The sequence below is a fragment of the Entelurus aequoreus genome, linkage group LG18 (assembly GCF_033978785.1).
Source record: "Entelurus aequoreus isolate RoL-2023_Sb linkage group LG18, RoL_Eaeq_v1.1, whole genome shotgun sequence".
Lineage (NCBI taxonomy): Eukaryota > Metazoa > Chordata > Actinopteri > Syngnathiformes > Syngnathidae > Entelurus > Entelurus aequoreus.
In genome coordinates this window covers 45402138-45426633 of record NC_084748.1, presented here as the reverse complement: position 1 = coordinate 45426633, position 24496 = coordinate 45402138, and the positions used below count along the sequence as shown (strand labels likewise).

Genomic DNA, 24496 nt, shown 5'->3' with positions numbered 1-24496 from the left:
AGGCCCCGGGTTGTAGAGGTGAGTGACTCGGCTGGCGAGGCGCTTAGCTTGAGCTTTAACTTGAAGCCAGGATGCCAGGTCGGGCAGGGTGTAAGTTTGGTTGGTACCTGGCTGTAGAATGCCTCGACAAAGACAGTATTCCATAAATCCGTCTCGGTGAGCAGGAGGCATTTTACTTATGAGGCGGTCAACGTGAGAACCACATTTGAGCTCGCATCCAAGGGGTCCCTCTAAAGTCCGCAGCATACCAACTAAGGTCTGAACTGAGAGAGCAAAGGTGTCGAAAGCTTCTGCATCCCCCACTCTGATGGCTGGTGAGTTCAGGATAGCTCCTAGTTCACTCTGTACTAGTTGTCTAGGCTGGCCATATTTGTCTTGTAGAGCCCCTAGCGCAGCCGTGTACGGGTTTGGGTCATACATGAATGACTTGGCTAACTGCAGAGCGTTAGGGAGTTTGAGCTGATTCAGTAGAACTTGATATTTATATTGCTCGCTCAGGTGAGGATGACTATTCATCAAGTTCTCTAACGCCATCTTGAGTAGGGCGAAATCACTTTCACTTCCACTCTCAAACCTTGGAAGTACTGGTTTGGGAATGCCATAGGATGTAGCGATCAGCGTCTCGATGCCCGGGTAGGACCAGGGTGGTGCTGCCGGGGTAGGAGTAGCAGATGGTAATGTGTATTGAACATACTGCCCAGCAGCAGGAGGAGGTGCACCAGCTGGAACTGGTGGTTGTGGTACAGAAGTTTGCATGGTTTGTGGCACTGCGGCTGCATGTGTCATTGTTGATGCATAACTAGATGTGGGAATGACTGGCATATGTTGACTTGTGAAAGACACAGATGCAGGAGTTGTAGTGGGGGCTACTAAAGTCGGGACACAAGTTTGTGCACCTTGCACAGGAATGGGAATCGTTGTCAATGGCTGTGTAATCGGGATAGCGGCAGCGGATTTCATTGGAGTTATTGATGGGAGCTGAAGCATGTCAGCAGCGGGCGGAGCTGACGTTGTTGACATTGCATCATCTTCAGACTCCGACAGGAAAGACTTGACAATACGGGCAATGTGTAAGTCTTTCTCCAGTTTCTTTAAGCGTCTGCGCCGTTCCATTTCCCTTGCCATATTCTCCTTGGCAAGGTGAGCATCCTCTTGTAGTCTTTGTCCTTCTTTAGCTTGTGCATCCAATCTCTTAGCCTCCAAGTCAGCTTTCCTTTCCTCCTCTATTTCTTGCTGTAGGTCAGCAAGCTCCAAACCTTTAATTCGCTCCTCTAGGGCAGCTGTTTGAACATCCGGAATATTTTGGAGCAGTTGAAGCCCATGCGATCGCCGAGAGGATCGACGTGAAGAAGCAGATGACTGGTACTCTGACGCACTCCTAGCTCTGGTTGGCCTTGCTTCACCGTGTTGTCCTACTGGTAGTGAGGAGATTTGGGCAGCAGGCAGTTGAGAGGGAAGGAGGGTGACATCGTAAGGGGCCAAATGCTGTGGTAGTCGAATGTCTCTCTTTGGCCTGACAGAGGGCTGGTGATCAGCAGGTGATGACTCCATAGTGTCTGATGGTGGAACTCTCTCCGGCTCGAAGGACCAATGTAAGGAAGGGATAGTAGTTCTTTTAGAGTTGGGACACAATGGACAGATTCCGGCCAGAGAATCCTTTAATCATCTTTATTGTTGATTTAAATGTGTATGGTTTGTGTGTGTGTGTGTGTGTGTGTGTGTGTGTGTGTGTGTGTGTGTGTGTGTGTGTGTGTGTGTGTGTGTGGTATTTAGTCGTCAACGCACACAAGGCTGGCTGCCACCACTGATTGAAACCGGCTATTCTGACAAAGACGTGCTTTAAAGGGGAAATGACGTCACAGATTGACCTATCAACCTAAATGCATAGGAACATTACAAAACTGGTTAAAGGCACACAATAGGCTTTCGTACACTGGTTGTGTTGTGGCTAATAGAGTATATATATGTCTTGTGTTTATTTACTGTTTTAGTCATTCCCAGCTGAATATCAGGTCACCCCCGCCTCTCACAGCATCTTCCCTATCTGAATCGCTTCCACTGCCCTCTAATCCTTCACTCTCACTTTCCTCATCCACAAATCTTTCATCCTCGCTCAAATTAATGGGGTAATCGGCGCTTTCTCGGTCCGAATCGCTCTCGCTGCTGGTGGCCATGATTGTAAACAATGTGCAGATGTGAGGAGCTCCACAACCTGTGACGTCACGCTACTTCCGGTACAGGCAAGGCTTTTTTATCAGCGACCAAAAGTTGCAAACTTTATCGTCGATGTTCTCTACTAAATCCTTTCAGCAAAAATATGTCAATATCGCGAAATGATCAAGGATGACACATAGAATGGACCTGCTATCCCCGTTTAAATAAGAACATTTTATTTCAGTAGGCCTTTAACATTGCTGTGTGTATACTTTTGACCCAGCAGATTTGCTCACATTTTTCAGTTGACCCATAATGAATTCATGAAAGAACCAAACTTCATGAATGTTTTTTGTGACCAACAAGTATGTGCTCCAATCACTCTATCACAAAAAAATAAGAGTTGTAGAAATGATTGGAAACTCAAGACAGCCATGACATTATGTTCTTTACAAGTGTATGTACACTTTTGACCATGACTGTATGTAGACCACAAGGAAATGTTTTCAGTTTGGAAAAAAAATAAATATATATGACCCTTTTAATGCGCCTTACAATCTAATGCGCCTTTTGTATGAAAATAGATCTGACTAGACCCGCTCATCGGCAGTGTGCCTTATAATCCGGTGCGCCCTATGGCCCGGAAAATACGCTAAATAAAGTTTGATTGGATTGGATTCGACACGTTGAAACTGTAATGCTGCACTTTAGGCAATAACTTAAAGGCCTACTGAAATGATTTTTTTTTATTTAAACGGGAATAGCAGATCCATTCTATGTGTCATACTTGATCATTTCGCGATATTGCCATATTTTTGCTGAAAGGATTTAGTAGAGAAAATCGACGATAAAGTTTGCAACTTTTGCTCGCGGATAAAAAAAAGCCTTGCCTGTACCGAAAGTAGCGTGACGTCACAGGTGCTAGTATTCCTCACAATTCCCCGTTGTTTACAATGGAGCGAGAGAGATTCGGACCGAGAAAGTGATGATTACCCCATTAATTTGAGCGAGGATGAAAGATTCGTAGATGAGGAACGTTACAGTGAACGACTTGAGAGGCAGTGATGGACGTATCTTTTTTCGCTCTGACCGTAACTTAGGTACAAGCTGGCTCATTGGATTCCACACTCTCCTTTTTCTATTGTGGATCACGGATTTGTATTTGAAACCACCTCGGATACTATATCCTCTTGAAAATGAGAGTCGAGAAGGCGAAATGGACATTCACAGTGACTTTTATCTCCACGACAATACATCGGTGAAGCACTTTAGCTACGGAGCTAACGTGATAGCATCGTGCTTGGATGCAGATAGAAACAAAAGAAATAAGCCTGACTGGAAGGATAGATAGAAAATCAACAATACTATTAAACCGTGGACATGTAAATACACGGTTAATGCTTTCCAGGCTGGCGAAGGTTAACAATGCTGTGCTAACGACGCCATTGAAGCTAACTTAGCAACCAGACCTCACAGAACTATGTACTCTCCTTTTTCTATTGTGAATCACGGATTTGTATTTTAAACCACCTCGGATACTATATCCTCTTGAAAATAAGAGTCGAGAACGCGAAATGGACATTCAGTGCCTTTTATCTCCACGACAATACATCGGCAAAATGCTTTAGCTACGGAGCTAACGTGATAGCATCGTGCTTTAACTGCATATAGAAACAAAAAAAATAAACCCGACTGGAAGGATAGATAGAAAATCAACAATACTATTAAACCGTGGACATGTAAATACACGGTTAATGATTTCCAGGCTGGCGAGGGTTAACAATGCTGTGCTAACGACGCCATTGAAGCTAACTTAGCAACCAGACCTCACAGAACTATGTACTCTCTCCTTTTTCTATTGTGAATCACGGATTTGTATTTTAAACCACCTCGGATACTATATCCTCTTGAAAATGAGAGTCGAGCACGCGAAATGGACATTTAAAGTGACTTATCTCCAAGACAATACATCGGTGACACACTTAGCTACTGAGCTAGCGCGTAGCATCATTCTCAAATGAAGATAGAAACCCATCAACAGCCGTGCTCACCTGCATTCCAGCGATCAACGGCACGACGAAGGACTTCATCCGTGGGTTTGGCGGCAAGCATCGGCTAGGCGTAGTAAGTAGTCCTTGTTGTGTTGCTGTAAGTATTGTAATGTCCCGCAGTGGAGAAGGAGTCACACAGACGAGGAAGCGCTGCTCAATCGCTTTATTAACAAGCGGTAACTGGTTGTAGTTCAAAAAGTAACGCACACACATACACGAGCTGCTGTTAGCCAAAACTCACGCTCACACACACAAGTTCTCCGCCAACTCACTCGCGCATGCGCGTTCCCCAAACCCTTAAAGACAGTACACTAATGCAAATATCACAGATATTACAGTATTGTACTTAGCCGCTAAGACACCGATCGATCCCACCTACAACGTTCTTCTTTGCAGTCTCCATTGTTCATTAAACAAATTGCAAAAGATTCACCAACACAGATGTCCAGAATAATGTGGAATTTTGTCGAAGAAAACAAGAGGCTTTTCTATCGGGTCCGATGGGGTCCAACCACTTCCGTTGCTTTTGTGACGTCACGCGCATAAATCATATCCAAAGGAGTTTTTCAACCGGAAGTGTGGCGGGAATTTTAAAATGTCACTTTATAAGTTAACCCGGCCGTATTGGCATGTGTTGCAATGTTAAGATTTCATCATTGATATATAAACTATCAGACTACGTGGTTGGTAGTAGTGGCTTTCAGTAGGCCTTTAAATTTCCCATAAATAAAATAATTCACTCTGTTCAAACCGTTGCACTTCCCTAGAAATTAATGTCGAAGTCAGCCGGAATAGGCTCCGTCTTAGCGGTGACCCGTAACGAGGAGAAGCGGCAGAGCGAACGAATGTAGACAATACCTTTCTGCGGCATCGTCAGAAACATGAATATTAATAGGGAGTAAAGCCAGCTTCCTGCCACTTAGCAGCAGGAGTGTGACAATGTGTGATAATGTCGTACATCATCGTGCACGAACACGCCACCATTCATTCTATTCCTGGCGCCCACAGTGCCTGGAAAAGCACTTTTTACGTTTGTGCATGCGGCATTCTGACTGAGCAGAATATTGATCCATAAATGAAAAAGAGAGAGAGGAAGCAAGGAAGGGAATAATTGCAGGACTACTGATGAATGCGTTCCGTTGTTTAAATAAACAAATTAATACCTTGCGGACATTCAATCAAAGTAAACAATAAAGCAGAATGCGATTTTATTGTGTTTTCTACTCGGGCAGCTGACCTCCAGTCGCCAAGATGCAGTTTGTGGCTAAGTGCAGGCTAATAGCGACACATGTTTAGAATACAAATGAGCCGGTTGTTAACGTTTAGCCGGAGGAAAAAAGAAGCAAAAAGGCAGTGGTGACGCCGCGTTAATTAATTAGCACTTCGGTGGGATCATTCCTGTTTAAAGGGCATCGTGTTTATTGACAAGGTCAATTAAATAATCCAATCTACAGACGTTCCGCTCTGTTTTTTTCCCCACTCGCACGGTTTGTTTGCCAGCAAGGACATGAATTACATGATCTGAAAATAAATGCCTGCCTTTTGTTGTCATTGAAGAAGCCGTGATTAAAAATAGTCTCCACGCTGCCGCGTCGCATTTGTCACATGACAGTGTTCATTTTTCATCGAGATGTTCCTCTTTGAATAGGACACGCACGCCTACTCTAGTCAATATACAAAACCCAAAACCAGTGAAGTAAGCACGTTGTGTAAATGGTAAATGAAAAGAGAATACAATGATTTGCTAATCCTTTTCAACTTATATTCAATTGAATAGACTGCAAAGACAAGATACTTAAAGGCCTACTGAAAGCCACTACTACAGACCACGCAGTCTGATAGTTTATACATCAATGATGAAATCTTAACATTATAACACATGCCAATACGGCCGGGTTAACTTATAAAGTGACATTTTAAATTTGCCGCTAAACTTCCGGTTCGAAACGCCTCTGAGGATGACGTATGCGCGTGACGTAGACCGGGGAACACGGGTATGCCTTCCACATTGAAGCCAATACGAAAAAGCTCTGTTTTCATTTAATAATTCCACAGTATTCTGGACATCTGTGTTCGTGAATCTGTTTCAATCATGTTCATTGCATTATGGAGAAGGAAGCCGAGCAAGCAAAGAAGAAAGTTGTCGGTGCGAAATGGACGTATTTTTCGAATGTAGTCAGCCACAACAGTACACAGCCGGCGCTTCTTTGTTTACATTCCCGAAAGATGCAGTCAAGATGGAAGAACTCGGATAACAGAGACTCTAACCAGGAGGGCTTTTGACTTGGATACACAGACGCCTGTAGAGAACTGGGACAACACAGACTCTTACCAGGATTACTTTGATTTGGATGACAAAGACGCAGACGTGCTACTGTGAGTATGCAGCTTTGGCTTTTTTTTGCGTATGTACGTAACTTTTTTAAAATATATAAGCTTTATGAACCTTGGGTTAGGTGAACGGTCTTTTGGGCTGAGTGATTGTGTGTGTTGATCAGGTGTTTGAATTGTATTGGCGTGTTCTATGGAGCTAGGAGCTAGCAGAGGAGCTAGGAGTTAGCATAACACGTACCGTACCGTACGTGCGCGTCACGTACGTAACTTTTTAAAAATATATAAGCTTTATGAACCTTGGGTTAGGTGAACGGTCTTTTGGGCTGAGTGATTGTGTGTGTTGATCAGGTGTTTGAATTGTATTGGCGTGTTCTATGGAGCTAGGAGCTAGCAGAGGAGCTAGGAGCTAGCATAACAAACACGCAGGTGTTATTATGCAGGATTAATTTGTGGCATATTAAATATAAGCCTGGTTGTGTTGTGGCTAATAGAGTATATATATGTCTTGTGTTTATTTACTGTTGTAGTCATTCCCAGCGGAATATCAGGTACCGTGAGTATGCAGCCTTGGCTGCTAAACATTCGATAACTTGACCGTATGTGCGCGTCACGTACGTAACTTTTTAAAAATATATAAGCTTTATGAACCTTGGGTTAGGTAAACGGTCTTTTGGGCTGAGTGATTGTGTGTGTTGATCAGGTGTTTGAATTGTATTGGCGTGTTCTATGGAGCTAGGAGCTAGCAGAGGAGCTAGGAGCTAGCATAACAAACAGGCAGGTGTTTTTATGCAGGATTAATTTGTGGCATATTAAATATAAGCCTGGTTGTGTTGTGGCTAATAGAGTATATATATGTCTTGTGTTTATTTACTGTTGTAGTCATTCCCAGCTGAATATCAGGTCACCCCCGGCTCTCACAGCATCTTCCCTATCTGAATAGCTTCAACTCCCCACTAGTCCTTCACTTGCACTTTACTCATCCACAAATCTTTCATCCTCGCTCAAATTAATGGGGAAATTGTCGCTTTCTCGGTCCGAATCTCTCTCACTTCATGCGGCCATCATTGTAAACAATAGGGAACTTTGCGTATATGTTCAACTGACTACGTCACGCTACTTTCGGTAGGTGCAAGCCTTTTTTTTATCAGATACCAAAAGTTGCAATCTTTATCATCGTCGTTCTATACTAAATCCTTTCAGCAAAAATATGGCAATATCGCGAAATGATCAAGTATGACACATAGAATAGATCTGCTATCCCCGTTTAAATAAAAAAAATTCATTTCAGTAGGCCTTTAACGTTCGAACTGGTAAACGTTACTTTTTGCGAATTTTAGCTCATTTGGAATTTGATGCCTGCAACATGTTTCAAAAAAGCTGGCACAAGTGGCAAAAAAGACTGAGAAAATTGAAGAATGCTCATCAAAGACTTATTCGGAACATCCCACAGGTGAACAGGCTAATTGGGAACAGGTGGGTGCCATGATTGGGTATAAAAGCAGCTTCCGTGAAATGCTCAGTCATTCACAAACAAGGATGGGGCGAGGGTCACCACTTTGTCAACATATGCGTGTCGAACAGTTTAAGAACAACATTTCTCAACCAGCTTTTGCAAGGAATTTAAGGATTTCACCATCTACGGTCTGTAATATCATCAAAAGGTTCAGAGAATCTGGAGAAATCACTCCACGTAAGTGGAAATACAACATTGAATGTGACCTTGGATCCCTCAGGCGGTACTGCATCAAAAAGCGACATCAGTGTGTAAAGGATATCACCACATGGGCTCAGGAACACTTCAGAAAACCACCGTCGGTAACTGCAGTGGGTCGCTACATCTGGAAGTGCAAGTTAAAACTATGCAAAGTGGAAAAGTGGTCTGTGGTCTGACGAGTCCACATTTCAAATTGTTTTTGGAAACTGTGGACGTCGTGTCCTCTGGAACAAAGAGGAAAAGAACCATCCGGATTGTTCTAGGCGCAAAGTGGAAAAGCCAGCATCTGTGATGGTATGGGGGTGTATTAGTGCCAGAGGCTTGGGTAACTTACACATCTGTGAAGGCACCATTAATGCTGAAAGGTACATACAGGTTTTTGGAGCAACATATGTTGCCAAAATTTAAATGTAAAATAAGTATGGTAAGTTGCAATAATTGCACCTCAAAATGTATTGTATATTACTGTAAATAAAAAAACTGCTGTTTTTATGGTAAAAAAAAAAAAAAAAAGGCAGCTCAGTTGCCAGAATTTTACTATAAAATTGACATTTGTTTTTTAATGTAAATTTTAAAAAAATGCAATTTTACAGTAACATTTTGGCACCTGAGCTGCCAGTTTGTTTGTTTTTTTGTTTTGTTTTTTAACCACACATCAACAACTGTAGATTTTTCAATGTATTACTGTAAATGCCAAAACGACACCAAAACATATGGAAGTACAATTGTCTCACATCAACTTATATATATCAATATGATATTAATACATATGCATATATTAATAAATATACAAATACAAATGTGATATACAAATAAATAAATAATTTGTGTAGAGGCAGGGATTTGTTTCTCACTTGTCACCTGGGATAGTGGGTGTGGCTACATGTGTGGGCGGAGTGTGTGTGGGGCTGAATGATTGCAGAATGAATAACACCTGCACCCGTCTGTGAATTGTTTGGCTTGTATGGAGAGAGTGTGAACCTGGGTGCCGTTACTTCTGTTTATCGCAAAGGGACCACAAACCATCTGCATGTAATGTATTGTGTTTTTACTCAAAGGGAAAATAAATCACCCCCAAAACAGCAGTAATGACTTCATGTTGCATCCTTGGACCCAGCGTGTCAGACAGAGCCCTGCTTTCCACTCTCAATGACTAATTAGTTTCTGATAGTCACACTACAATTTGTATAAATAAACGTGTATTTGTAAATATATTTTTGAGATTTGAATATAAATATGCTTGATTTTGTATTTGTATTGAATTTGCATATTTGGATCGCTTTTTTGCTTTTGTGTCGATGACACATTCCTCCCACAAACCAGATGCACAAATAAATGTGACCTACACACTCCCCTGAACAACCAGCAGAGGGCACTGCAGCCTGATAAGAGATCAGTATCTACATCGGGATGAGGTCATTAAACGGCATTGATACAATAACATAAGCAGTTAGCACGGTCTTTCAGATTAACTGGATAAATTAGCATTAGCTAATACAACGCTAACATTAGCTGGCTCAGGCCCGTTGTGCGTTCTCTCTGTAAAGACGTGGACTGTTTTGTGCAGAGAACTCCGGGCATTTTGCATATAATGTATATAATGCTCTGTGACCCAGACCGCTCTGGCTGCAGTGAAGTGAAGTGAATTACATTTATATAGCGCTTTTTCTCAAGTGACTCAAAGCGCTTTACATAGTGAAACCCAATATCTAAGTTACATTCAAACCAGTGTGGGTGGCACTGGGAGCAGGTGGGTAAAGTGTCTTGCCCAAGGACACAACGGCAGTGACTAGGATGGCGGAAGCGGGGATCGAACCTGCAACCCTCAAGTTGCTGGCACGGCCGCTCTACCAACCGAGCTATACCGCCCCAGCAGTGACCTCTGCTGGTTGTTCAGGGCAGTGTGTAGGTCATATTTATTTGTGCATCTAGTTAGTGGGAGGAATGTCTCATCGACACAAAAGCAAAAAAAGCGATCCATCCATCCATCCATCCATCCATCTTCTTCCGCTTATCCGAGGTCGGGTCGCGGGGGCAGCAGCCTAAGCAGGGAAGCCCAGACTTCCCTCTCCCCAGCCACTTCGTCTAGCTCTTCCCGGGGGATCCCGAGGCGTTCCCAGGCCAGCCGGGAGACATAGTCTTCCCAACGTGTCCTGGGTCTTCCCCGTGGCCTCCTACCGGTCGGACGTGCCCTAAACACCTCCTTAGGGAGGCGTTCGGGTGGCATCCTGACCAGATGCCCGAACCACCTCATCTGGCTCCTCTCGATGTGGAGGAGCAGTGGCTTTACTTTGAGCTCCTCCTGGATGACAGAGCTTCTCACCCTATCTCTAAGGGAGAGACCCGCCACCCGGCGGAGGAAACTCATTTCGGCCGCTTGTACCCGTGATCTTGTCCTTTCGGTCATAACCCAAAGCTCATGACCATAGGTGAGGATGGGAACGTAGATCGACCGGTAAATTGAGAGCTTTGCCTTGCGGCTCAGCTCCTTCTTCACCACAACGGACCGATACAGCGCCCGCATTACTGAAGACGCCGCACCGATCCGCCTGTCGATCTCACGAACCACTCTTCCCTCACTCGTGAACAAGACTCCGAGGTACTTGAACTCCTCCACTTGGGGCAAGATCTCCTCCCCAACCCGGAGATGGCACTCCACCCTTTTCCGGGCAAGAACCATGGACTCGGACTTGGAGGTGCTGATTCTCATCCCAGTCGCTTCACACTCAGCTGCGAACCGATCCAGTGAGAGCTGAAGATCCTGGCCAGATGAAGCCATCAGGACCACATCATCTGCAAAAAGCAGAGACCTAATCCCGCAGCCACCAAACCGGATCCCCTCAACGCCTTGACTGCGCCTAGAAATTCTGTCCATAAAAGTTATGAACAGAATCGGTGACAAAGGGCAGCCTTGGCGGAGTCCAACCCTCACTGGAAACGTGTCCGACTTACTGCCGGCAATGCGGACCAAGCTCTGACACTGATCATACAGGGAGCGGACCGCCACAATCAGATAGTCCGATACCCCATACTCTCTGAGCACTCCCCACAGGACTTCCCGACGGACACGGTCGTATGCCTTTTCCAAGTCCACAAAGCACATGTAGACTGGTTGGGCAAACTCCCATGCACCCTCAAGGACCCTGCCGAGAGTATAGAGCTGGTCCACAGTTCCACGACCAGGACCAAAACCACACTGTTCCTCCTGAATCCGAGGTTCGACTATCCGGCGTAGCCTCCTCTCCAGTACACCTGAATAGACCTTACCGGGAAGGCTGAGGAGTGTGATCCCCAAAAAAAGCGATCCACATATGCAAATTCAATATAAATACAAAATCAAGCATATATATATTCAAATCTCAAAAATATATTTACAAATACACATTTATTTATAAAAATTCTTGATTTATTTGTATGTCACATTTTTATATTTATAAATGTTATTTGTATATATTTTCAAATCTTAAAAATATATTTACAAATACGTGTTTATTTATACAAATGATTTATTTATTTGTATATCACATTTGTATTTGTATATTTGTTAATACATGAATATGTATTAATATCATATTGATTAAGTTGATGTGAGACAATTCTACTTCCATAAAAAACACTACCGCTTTGGTCCACTGGCGCCGCCAAAACCAACCAAAACTGAAAGTTCTTAAGCAGGGCTTTAAACGTCTATCCATCTGATGGATTCGTCACACTGTGTTCAGTTTGTCCCTTCATGTTTTTATTGTTTTAATGATGCGCTTTTGTCGGTAGCTCTGCATGCAAAAATTTATTTTCCTCGGAGGCCCCTAACATTTGATGGCGCGAGTAGTTGAGGCCCGTAAAAGCCCTTTATGTGTTAAATGTTTATATCGCGTCATAAAAGTACAACTAGATATTCTCAAGTGCTCTGATGAGTACGCAGATTTGTCCACTAAAGGGAACACAAGCGGAAAAGGTGCACTTGGAGCTTATTGATTTTTCCTGGTGTTGGAAAGGTTGTATTGACGTGACATTTTCACGGCGGCAAAGGTTGCGGCGCACAGCCAGAAAGGGACGCGGGGGCTCTGTGTAAAACGCTGCAGTAAGCAAAGATGTGGCCGACTGGGACCACCTTGAAAACCCTTGTGTGACGATAAAAGAGAGAAAAATAGGAATAAAAGCAGGAAGAGGACATCTCGCCTTTAAAGAGCAGCGGAACCTCGTATTTTCTACATTATGATTCATAAAGCTTTAGAGGCAACGCCTTACTGCTTACACAGCATTAAATCACCATGCTCCACTTCCTCCTCCCCCTGCTGCTTTCTCACAGAAAAATATGCTCGCCATTCATTTCCATGTGCCATTAATAATACAATTAATAATAATACAGTACAGGAGAACACACTCATGACTTCAATAGTAGGTCAAACTCGTATTTTACGGACTATAAAGGGCACCGGTATACACAGTCCTGGTCAAAAATTGAGCTGTTTGGCCACAATACCCAGCAATGTGTTTGGGGGAGAAAAGATGAGGCCTTTAATCCCAGGAACACGGTGCGAGGCATGAAAAATAAATGTTGGCAGTCAAAGGCTGAAGAAATACAACTCTTAGCCGATAACAACAATTGCAAGGCATTCTTTACAGCGACAAAAGAGATATAAGGACCATCTATACAAGGTCAGGTGCCCCTCAAGAGCAAAAACGGGGGTACCATTCTGAAGACCAACAAAGAAATCAATGAGCGGTGGCGAGAGCACTTTGAAGAACTACTGAACCAACAAACTGTCTATAACAGGGATGTCCTCAATGCCATACCCCAACAGACCATCAAAATGGACCTAGGAGACTTACCAACCCTGGAAGAAAAGAAGAAATCCATCTCACGAATGAAAGCTGGCAAAGCGGCAGACCCAGACGGAATTCCAATTGAAATATTTAAGCATGGTGGAAACAAACTACAAGAACATCTATATCAAATTATAACTACAAATTTGGAGCGAGGAAGAAATACCACCAGAGCTAAAGAATGCCAACATTGTGAAGACATACAAAAGAAAGGGTGATAGAGCAGAATGTGGCAGTTACAGAGGCATATCACTACTCAGTACTGCCGGTAAGGTCCTGTCAGGAATCCTCAACACAAGACTTCAGACCATTGCTGAGGACATACTCCCAGAATCTCAATCAGGCTTTAGACCAGTGGTTCTTAACCTGGGTTCGATCGAACCCTAGGAGTTCGGTGAGTCTGCCTCAGGGGTTCGGCGGAGGTCAGGACACACCCGACTCATCGTGTAAATAAAAACTTCTCCCTATCGGCGTATTACGGATACGGCAACAGCTGACTGATTTGCAGGTGTGTAATTTGTTGTGAGTTTATGCACTGTGTTGGTTTTGTTCTTTGAACAAGTTGATGTTCACGCACGGTTCATTTTGTGCACCAGTAAAAAAACATGGTACCTCTTTAGTATGGGAAACATATTCACCATTAATTAGTTGCTTATTAACATGCAAATTAGTAACATATTGGCTCTTAACTAGTCATTATTAAGTACTTATTAATACCTTATTCGGCACGGCCTTATTATAACCCCAACCCTCTAACCCTGGCCCTAACCCTAACCAAATAACTGTAAATTAAGTCTATGTTACTTAGAATATGTTCCCCTAGTGTCCAAAAAACTCTAAATTAAGTCTTTGTTACTTAGAATATGTTCCCCATACTAAAGTGTTACCAAAAACATATAACTTTGTGTTGAATTTAAAAAAAAAACCCAACATTTTATTTTTCACTAAAGAAGGGTTCGGTGAATGCGCATATGAAACTGGTGGGGTTCGGTACCTCCAACAAGGTTAAGAACCACTGCTTTAAACCAAACAGAGGAACAACTGACATGATATTCTCGGTGAGACAACTCCAAGAAAAATGCCTTGAACAAAATAAACCCCTCTATATGGTGTTTATTGACCTCACAAAAGCATTTGACACTGTCTCCGGGGAACTACTTTGGGAAGTGCTGGCAAGATCAGGATGTCCTCCAAAATTCATCAGTATAGTCCGATTGATGCGTGACAATATGACAGCTACAGTACTTGGGAATGGCCATGAGTCTGCTCCTTTTGAAGTAAAAACTGGAGTAAAACAGGGATGCCTGAAAGCCCTGACACTGTTCTCCGTCAGAAAACAAACAAAAAACAACTGTAGAGATTTAAGTGTTAAATAAATAATGTATGTATGCCCTGGCACACCATTATCATCATTTCATGACCGAAGCAAAAAACTTTTTACATTTTTATACTGAAATAAATACACCTACAACTTATTAAATAAAAATACAGAAAAAACTACCAGCAGCAGTAAAGTTTAGATCCATGAAGGAATGAATGTTTAAAACTGAAAACATTTACGTATGCATAAACATTTGTAAGAATAAGAATTTGGAGGTAATCCTCCTTTTTCATTGTCCCATTTACTCTCTGTAAAGCACCAGTTCCATTGGCAGAGCATAATACTACCACGGCCATGCTTGACAATAGGCCTGGTGTTCCTGGTATAAAAGGCCTCACCTTTTCTCCTCCAAACATATTGCTGGGTATCGTGGCCAAACAGCTCAATTTTCGTTTCATCTGACCACAGAACTTTCCTCCAGAACAGACCTGGGCAAATTAAGGCCCGGGGGCCCGTTAAGATTTTCAATCTGGCCCGCCAGACATTCCCAAATATTTATTTTAGATCTTTAAGATGGAAAGTGTAGCTGCCATTTTGATGTGCAGTGATGTTTTGTAATTACCATAAGTCTTGAACTATATAAAGTATTTCAATGGTTGGAATCTGCGCTTTTGCATGATATTTTAGTGACTAGTGTTGGCCAGGTCTCCCTTGGAAAAGAGATCTTTGATCTCAATGGGATTTTACCTGGTTATATAAAGGCTAAATAAAAAAAAAAGTTGTCCTGATACCAATATCATTTGGGTACTTTTCGATACTTTTCTAAATAAAGGGAACCAGAAAAAATAGCATTATTGGCTTTATTTTAACAAAAGCTCTTAGGGTGTGGCAGACCGGTACTTTTCAGAGGCGGTATGGTACCGAATATGATTCATTAGTATTGTGGTACTATACTAATACCCGTATACCGTACAACCCTACTAGTTACTATGGTAATCTATGTCACAGCAGGTCAGACGAGGCACCAAGCAGTGTGGGTGGGGAGCGTTTCCACAGAGTGTTTCCAGAGCGAGCCTGAAATGCGGGTGTCAGGGACAGACGCGGAAGGATATTTTTACAAGAAAGTTCTAAAGCCTAGTGATATATCAGATTGTAGATGTTTTTGGTTTTTTTACCCTTCGCATTCATATTTCGCTGTGTTTGTTGCATTTGGCTTGATTGTAAAAAATGTCAATGGAGAGGGAGTGTGATGTTCATATGTTGTCAATATTCAGGGTTTTATCGTTCATAGAAACATTTTAAATTCCATTCCTTTTTTAAGGCGGTCTGTCATAACATTTTTAGCATTCAATCAGACTTTATTGTGAGGTTGTGTATTAGTTTTCCTAAAAATAGATATATACCGGCCCCCAGACACATTGTTTTCTCTAAATTTGGCCCCCCGAGTCAAAATAATTGCCCAGGCCTGCTCCAGAAGGTCTTATCTTTGTCCATGTGATGCCACACCCATAATAAATTCATAAAAGAAGCAAACTTCATGAATGTTTTTTGTGACCAACAAGTATGTGCTCCAATCACTCTATCACAAAATAATAAGAGTTGTCGAAATGATTGGAAAATCAAGACAGCCATGACATTATGTTCTTTAAAAGTGTATGTCAACTTTTGACCACGACTGTATATATTTAGTTTTTAGAGAAATTCTGGAAAAACGCAACTGAAAGATTGCTTTTTGGTTTTAATCCATCTTCTGCCAAGGTTTGAACTGTACTCAGACGTTAGTGAGTGAATTTACATGTGAAACACACTCTGTAAACTGTTGAATATTCATTGACCGTAAAATCTATTTCAAATCTCTTGTTTGAACCCATGAACATTAAAGCAATGTTTTTTTTTACCATGTGTATTCGACTGTTGACTGTGTGGCAGAGATAAGCCTCACCTGGCAGCAGCGGCACTCACCGCTTTTGTGTGTTTGTCTACTCTCAGCACTGCCAAGATAAGTGCTTCCTCTCAGGCGGCCGACCATAAAATCAACATTTTACTGCTTCACAGTGAGTACACCCATCAGTTCGATCAATGCACACGGGAGGGGGACGAATCCTCTGGAGTCACATTCCAGCCTCATGTGAGATGAGAGCGAGCTTGTGAGGACTCAGATCAGTGAGCATCAATGACACTGGTTGAGGTGCAAACCACAAAACCAGTGAAGTTGGCACATTGTGTAAATGGTAAATAAAAGCAGAATACAATGATTTGCTAATCCTTTTCAACCTATATTCAATTGAATAGACTGCAAACACAAGATACTTCACGTTGGAACTGGTCAACTTTCTTGTTTTTTGCAAATATTAGCGTATTTGGAATTTGATGCCTGCAACATGTTTCAAAAAAGCTGGCACAAGTGGCAAAAAAGACTGAGAAAGTTGAGGAATGCTCATCAAACGCTTATTTGGAACATCCCACAGGTGAACAGGCTATTTGGGAACAGGTGGGTGCCATGATTGGGTATAAAAGCAGCTTCCATGAAATGCTCAGTCATTCACACATAAGGATTTCTCAACGAGCTATTGCAAGGAATTTAGGGATTTCACGTCTACGCTCCGTAATATCATCAAAAGGTTAAGAGAATCTGGAGGAATCACTGCATCCCTTCCATCCCTCAGGCAGTACTGCGTCGAAAAGCGACATCCGTGTGTAAAGGATATCACCACATGGGCTCAGGAACACTTCAGATAACCATCGTCAGTAACTACAGTTGGTCGCTACATCTGTAAGTGCAAGTTAAAACTCTACTATGCAAAGCGAAAGCCATTTATCAACAACACCCAGAAACGCTGCCTTGAGCTCATCCAAGATGGACTGATGCAAAGTGGAAAAGTGTTCTGTTGTCTGACGAGTTCACATTTCAAATTGTTTTTGGAAACTGTGGACGTCGTGTCCTCCGGACCAAAGAGGAAAAGAACCATCCGGATTGTTATAGGCGCAGAGTTAAAAAGCCAGCATCTGTGATGGTATGGGGGTGTATTAGTGCCCAAGACATGGGTAACTTACACATCTGTGAAGGCACCATTAATGCTGAAAGGTACATACAGCTTTTGGAGCAACATATGTTGCCATCCAAGCAACGTTACCATGGACGCCCCTGCTTATTTCAGCAAGACAATGCCAAGCCACGTGTTACATCAACGTGGCTTCATAGTAAAAGAGTGCGGGTACTAGACTGGCCTGCCTGTAGTCCAGACCTGTCTCCCATTGAAAATGTGTGGCGCATTATGAAGCCTAAAATAGCACAATGGAGACCCCCGGACTGTTGAACAACTTAAGCTGTACATCAAGCAAGAATGGGAAAGAATTCCACCTGAGAAGCTTCAAAAATGTGTCTCCTCAGTTCCCAAACGTTTACTGAGTGTTGTTAAAAGGAAAGGCCATGTAACACAGTGGTAAAAATGCCCCTCTGACAACTTTCTTGCAATGTGTTGCTGCCATTAAATTCTAAGTTAATTATTATTTGCAAAACCAAATAAGTTTCTCAGTGTGAACGTTAAGAATCTTGTCTGGTCGTCTACTACCCATTAGTTAGAGGTGGACACATTCCAACCAGCAGGTGGTGCCTAGTGAGTTCTTCCTGAGGTTTTCTTCCTGCCAGTCACGCACACGTTAGAGACATTAGGTTAGTTGCGACTGATGGGGGAAATGTCTCAAAGGTTCTTAGAAAATAGTCAAACTACAAAAAGAGGAATTATGTTGTATTATTTTGTATTAGTAGTCCCAATTTTCTTTTAGAATCCTATTCCTCAAAAAAAAAAAAAAAAAAAAAAAACTCACTCTTTACACACTCAATTGGCTGCACGGCACTCGTACTCACATGCTGCAAATAGAGCCATTTGTCATCCTCTGTGTGGACGCCACAGGAAGTACGGGCAGAAGTCAAGCGTTGCGCTGCAGCGGGTTGGTGCGTGGCGAACAAACGTTGTTGCATCATCGCACGCCTCGACTTCCGGCGTCAGCTCTTCGGTTGGAAGCCGCGCGCACTTCCAGCGAAGGGGTTCATGGTCGCCGAGGGATCGCTGGTATCAAGTCAACTGAAAAAAGGAAGCAGATACAACGAGTCACACTTGAGCGTGTGAGTGTGTTGTTTGTGTGTGTGTGTGTGTGTGTGTGTGTGTGTGTGTGTGTGTGTGTGTGTGTGTAGCCATGACAAGAGCAACAGTGGCTAAACTTCTCGTCCTCGTGATCCTCATCTTCATCGTCTGCCTACCACAATTGTTTGCCTTCAACAGAGGTGAGGGTTAGTCTATCCTTGAATGTGTGTGTTCTTGTATTTCTACCCTTCTTGAGACATCAACAAGGAAAAGTACCTTCCATATGAGGCCCGAAATCATGGTCCCAATACGGAAAACCATTGCATCTAATAGAGAGCCAAATACTAGAGTCCGTGAACATTGCTCCAAAGTCAGGATTTGTTGATTTAATGTGCATACAAAAGTAAACATTGACAGGTGCAAAGGCAGCAATATATGATAAAGCAAGCTAAAGAAGGCCTTCCCTATTCATCCCCGAAAAACCCGCCAGGTGAACAGCTGATTTTACGACTTCCGGTGCTGACGTAAGACCACCCGCGTGCCATATGTGACCATAGGATGAACAAATACACTACAGTACTAAGACTATAGTGGTCATTAACTGTTAGCTTCTACAGCTGGGTTGCCCAAAGTGCGGCACAGGGGCCATCTGTGGTCCCTGACTCCTTTGTCATCGGCCTTAAGCACATTACGAAAAACGAAAAATAGAGATCTTATGCACCCCTGGTGGTGACATCTATCAAAATGAGGGTGGTCCCAAAAAGGAGGGATTTCCAAATTGACTGTGTCGGTTTTAGAAGCGCTCCCTCTCTGGTCAACATATGAAATAACAAGTGTGTGTAAAAAAAATTGAAATGCTCCCCCTCTGGCCAACATATGTAATAACAAGTGTGTGCAAGAAATTGAAATGCGCCCCCTTTGGCCAAAATTAATAATAAAAATAAATACATATGTATATAGAGACATACTGTAGTAACTTGAAGTAAATAATAATTAAAAATCAATTACAAACAAAACATAAATAAATAAATGAACTAAAACCAGTCTTTTTCTCACAATATGTTGACTTCTTTCTTAAAAATTGGGAACAATTTCTCATTATCTTTCTGTTTCTGTAACATATCTTTAACAATAATTTGTCGTAAAATTATTACTTTTTAATGTACTTTTTTTTTTAAATGCAAAATGGTGACATTTGTCATATAAAATTCTGACTTGTATCGCAATATTGCCCTTTTTTTTGTAAAATTATGACTTTTTGTCATAATTTTGCCAAAATGTTAAGGTTTTCTTGTAGAATTGCGACTGAGACGTTCTTAATTTGATTCAAGCAACCTTAATATTGAACTTTCACAGCCATATCAATTTGTATACTGACATTTATGACCCTTTTTTTTTTACTTAAAAAAAAATGGTATCGCACATCATAAGCAGGTGGAACAAACCATTTCCCATCATGAAGGGGTGTTGGTAGTCTTGGACGTTGTTAATTTGATTCAAGCAACCTAAATATTGAACTTTCACAGTCATATAAATTTGTATACTGACATTTATGACACTTTTTATTTTACTTACATATTTAAATGGGAGAAAGAAAAAATATCAGTGGAATCGCACATCCATGCTCAGGTGGAACAAACCAGTTCACATCATGAGGGGGTGTTGGTAGTCCTAAACGTTCTTAATTTGATTCAGGCAAACTTAATATTGAACTTTCACAGCCATATCAATTTGTATACTGACATTTATGACCCTTTTTTTTTACTTTAAAAAAAATTGTATCGCACATCATAAGCAGGTGGAACAAACCATTTCGCATCATGAAGGGGTGTTGGTAGTCTTGGACGTTGTTAATTTGATTCAAGCAACCTAAATATTGAACTTTCACAGTCATATACATTTGTATACTGACATTTATGACACTTTTTATTTTACTTACATATTTAAATGGGAGAAAGAAAAAAAATCAGTGGTATCGCACATCCATGCTCAGGTGGAACAAACCAGTTCACATCATGAGGGGGTGTTGGTAGTCCTAAACGTTCTTAATTTGATTCAGGCAAACTTAATATTGAACTTTCACAGCCATATCAATTTGTATACTGACATTTATGACACTTTTTGTTTACTTACATATTTAAATGGCAGAAAAAAAATCAGTGGTATCGCACATCCACGCTCAGGTGGAACAAACCATTTCCCACCATGAGGGGGTGTTGGTAGTCTTGGACGTTGTTAATTTGATTCAAGCAACCTTAATATTGAACTTTCACAGTCATATACATTTGTATACTGACATATATGACACTTTTTATTTTACTTACATATTTAAATGGGAGAAAGAAAGAAAATCAGTGGTATCGCACATCCATGCTCAGGTGGAACAAACCAGTTCACATCATGAGGGGGTGTTGGTAGTCCTAAACGTTCTTAATTTGATTCAGGCAAACTTAATATTGAACTTTTACAGCCATATCAATTTGTATACTGACATTTATGACACTTTTTGTTTACTTACATATTTAAATGGCAGAAAAAAAATCAGTGGTATCGCACATCCACGCTCAGGTGGAACAAACCATTTCCCATCATGAGGGGGTGTTGGTAGTGTTGGACGTTCTTAATTTGATTCAAGCAACCTTAATATTGAACTTTCACAGACATATAAATCGGTATACTGACATTTATGAAACTTTTTTTTTACTTGGGCAGAAAAAAAAATCAGTGGTATCGCACATCCCTGCTCAGGTGGAACAAACCATTTCCCATCATGAGGGGGTGTTGGTAGTCTTAGACGTTCTTAATTTGATTCAAGCAACCTTAATATTGAACTTTCACAGCCATATCAATTTGTATACTAACATTTATGACACTTTAACTTACATATTTAAATGGCAGATATTTAAAAAAAAGTGGTATCACACATCACTGCGCAGGTGGAACAAACCATTTCGCATCATGAGGGGGTGTTGGTAGTCTTGGACGTTCTTAATTTGATTCAAGCAACCTTAATATTGAACTTTCACAGCCATATCAATTACTAACATTTATAACCCTTTTTTTTTACTTACATATTTAAATGGCAGATTAAAATAAATTTAAAAAATGGTATCGCACATCACTGCGCAGGCGGAACAAACCATTTCGCATCATGAGGGGGTGTTGGTAGTCTTGGACGTTCTTAATTTGATTCAAGCAACCTTAATATTGAACTTTCACAGCCATATTAATTTGAATACTGATATTTATGACACTTTTTTTTAACTTACATATTTATATGGCAGATTTTTTTTTTTTTAAATGGTATCGCACATCACTGCGCAGGTGGAACAAATCATTTTGCATCATATGTGGGTGTTGGTAGTCTTGGACGTTCTTAATTTGATTCAAGCAACCTTAATATTGAACTTTCACAGCCATATCAATTTGTATACTGACATTTATGACACTTTTTGTTTACTTACATATTTAAATGGCAGAAAAAAAATCAGTGGTATCGCACATCCACGCTCAGGTGGAACAAACCATTTCGCATCATGAGGTGTTGCTGGTAGTCTTAGACGTTCTTAATTTAATTCAACTAACCTTATTATTGAACTTTCACAACTACATGAATTTTATAAGAATATGTATTACATATTTTTATCACTCTTATATTTAAACGACAGGGGAAAACATTTGAAAACTCTCCAAAAGCCCACGACTCCCCCTATGCTTGGGGCCGCGGTACAACATCCCCCACTTCTTACCGCCACACTTCGACGCCACGGGCCGTGTTCGTCCTCCGCAGCGTATTCTGCCCTCCTTTGTTTACCTAAAAGTCTTTTTTTCGCCCCCCATTTCCTTTAAGTGTCAAAAGCGACCCTGGTCTGTTTGCCCAGCGCGCTGTGCGAGCGAGACTTCCGGGTGAAGAAGCGGGAAAGCGGTGGTGGAGATGCTGACGTCATCCAGAACCGGTCACGTGACCCTGCTCACATCCGGGTGGATGAGAAACGGTGCACGGAGAGAGATGGCAACCGAACATCAGAGCCCTGGACGGTGGAAGACACACACGCCAGTTGGTACATGTGTGAAACTCAAGGGAATGTGGAACACTTACACTCAGGTACTGACGTTTTTTGTGTTATTGATTGATTGATTGAAACTTTTATTAGTAGAATGCACAGTACAGTACATATTCCGTACAATTGACCACTAAATGGTAACACCCCAATAAGTTTTTCAACTTGTTTAAGTCGCGGTCCACGTTAATCAATTCATTACTATTCGCCCTGTCAGAAATAACGAGTTAACTCATGTGATTAATCACAACAAATATTGCATTAATAAAATAACAATATAGCATACTTGCCAACCCTGAGACCTCCAAGGGGGGGTTGGGGGCGGGGGGCGTGGTTATTTACAGCTAGAATTCACCAACTCGAGTATTTCATATATATTTCATATATATATATATATATATATATATATATATATATATATATATATATATATATATATATATATATATATATATATATATATATGTATGAAATACTTGACTTTCAGTGAATTCTAGCTATATATATATTATATATATATATATTTTTTTAAATTTTTTATTTACATATAAATAAAATAAATACTTGAATTTCAGTGTTCCGGTGGCTATCCATTAGATGGCAGTATTGTCCTGTTTAACTTCTCCGTTCATGATGAGTATATCATTTCGGCCACCGTGTTCAATAAAGAAGTCTGTTCTACAAAATGTACAGGCAACATGCACCTTCCCCTTCGAACGTCTCCTTGTTGTGTGCGCAGTTGTGCACTCTACTCTCTAAAAGCCCTAGATGTTATGACGTCATTGGGCAGGCAAGCTGTTTATATTGTGGGAAAGCGGACGTGAGAACAGGCTGTCCCCACTCAGTCTCAGGTCCGCATTGAGCTGGAGGGGGCGTGGGGTCCACTTAAATTGATTCATGATACAGATATATACTATCAGCATAATACAGTCATCACATAAGATAATCATCAGAGTATATACATTGAATTATTTACATTATTTACAATCCGGGGTTAGGTTTGGTTGGTATCAACACTTCAGTCATCAACAATTGCATCATCAGAGAAATGGACATTGGACCAGTGTAGGACTGACTTGGTAGGATATGTACAGCAAGTAGTGGACATAGAGAGAGAGTTCAGAAAGCATAAAAATAAGTATCTACATTTGATTATTTACAATCCGGGGAGGTGGGATGTGGAAGGGGGAGGGTGTTAGTTTAGGGTTGAAGTTGCCTGGAGATGTTCTTTTATTGCGGTTTTGAAGGAGGATAGAGATGCCCTTTCCTTAACACCTGTTGGGAGTGCATTCCACATTGATGTGGCATAGAAGGAGAATGAGTTAAAACCTTTGTTAGATCGGAATCTGGGTTTAACGTGGTTAGTGGAGCTCCCCCTGGTGTTGTGGTTATGGCGGTCATTTACGTTAAGGAAGTAGTTTGACATGTACTTCGGTATCAGGGAGGTGTAGCGGATTTTATAGACTAGGCTCAGTGCAAGTTGTTTTACTCTGTCCTCCACCCTGAGCCAGCCCACTTTGGAGAAGTGGGTAGGAGTGAGGTGGGATCTGGGGTGGAGGTCTAGAAGTAATCTGACTAGCTTGTCCTGGGATGTTTGGAGTCTAGATTTGAGGGTTTTGGGGGTGCTAGGGTACCAGGAGGTGCATGCGTAATCGAAAAAGGGTTGAACGAGAGTTCCCGCTAGAATCTTCATGGTGCTTTTGTTGACCAGAGAGGAGATTCTATAGAGAAATCTCCTTCGTTGGTTGACCTTTTTGATTACCTCGGTTGCCATTTTATCACAGGACTTATAGATCTTATAAGTAAATGCTGCGCATGTGTCTTCTCAAAGTTAACGGTAATTGACCTGAAAGCTCATGTTGTCCGCGAAATGGCAACAAAAAGCAGCATCAAACTTGTCAGACGTGCGGAAATCTTTTATTTATAGATCTTTATCGCTCTGGAATAAC

General features: G+C 41.6%; 1 protein-coding gene across 1 annotated transcript in view; it reads left to right on the top strand.

The window, feature by feature from the left end:
* Positions 1–18440: 18440 nt before the first annotated feature.
* Positions 18441–24496, top strand: part of LOC133634173 (uncharacterized) — a 12049-nt gene continuing 5993 nt past the window's right edge. Inside the window, exons 1-2 of the mRNA XM_062027236.1 lie at positions 18441–18686; positions 22337–22591. Of these exons, the coding sequence (XP_061883220.1) occupies positions 18599–18686; positions 22337–22591 (343 nt within the window). The 5' untranslated portion in view covers positions 18441–18598. The remainder of the gene's footprint in view (positions 18687–22336; positions 22592–24496) is intronic.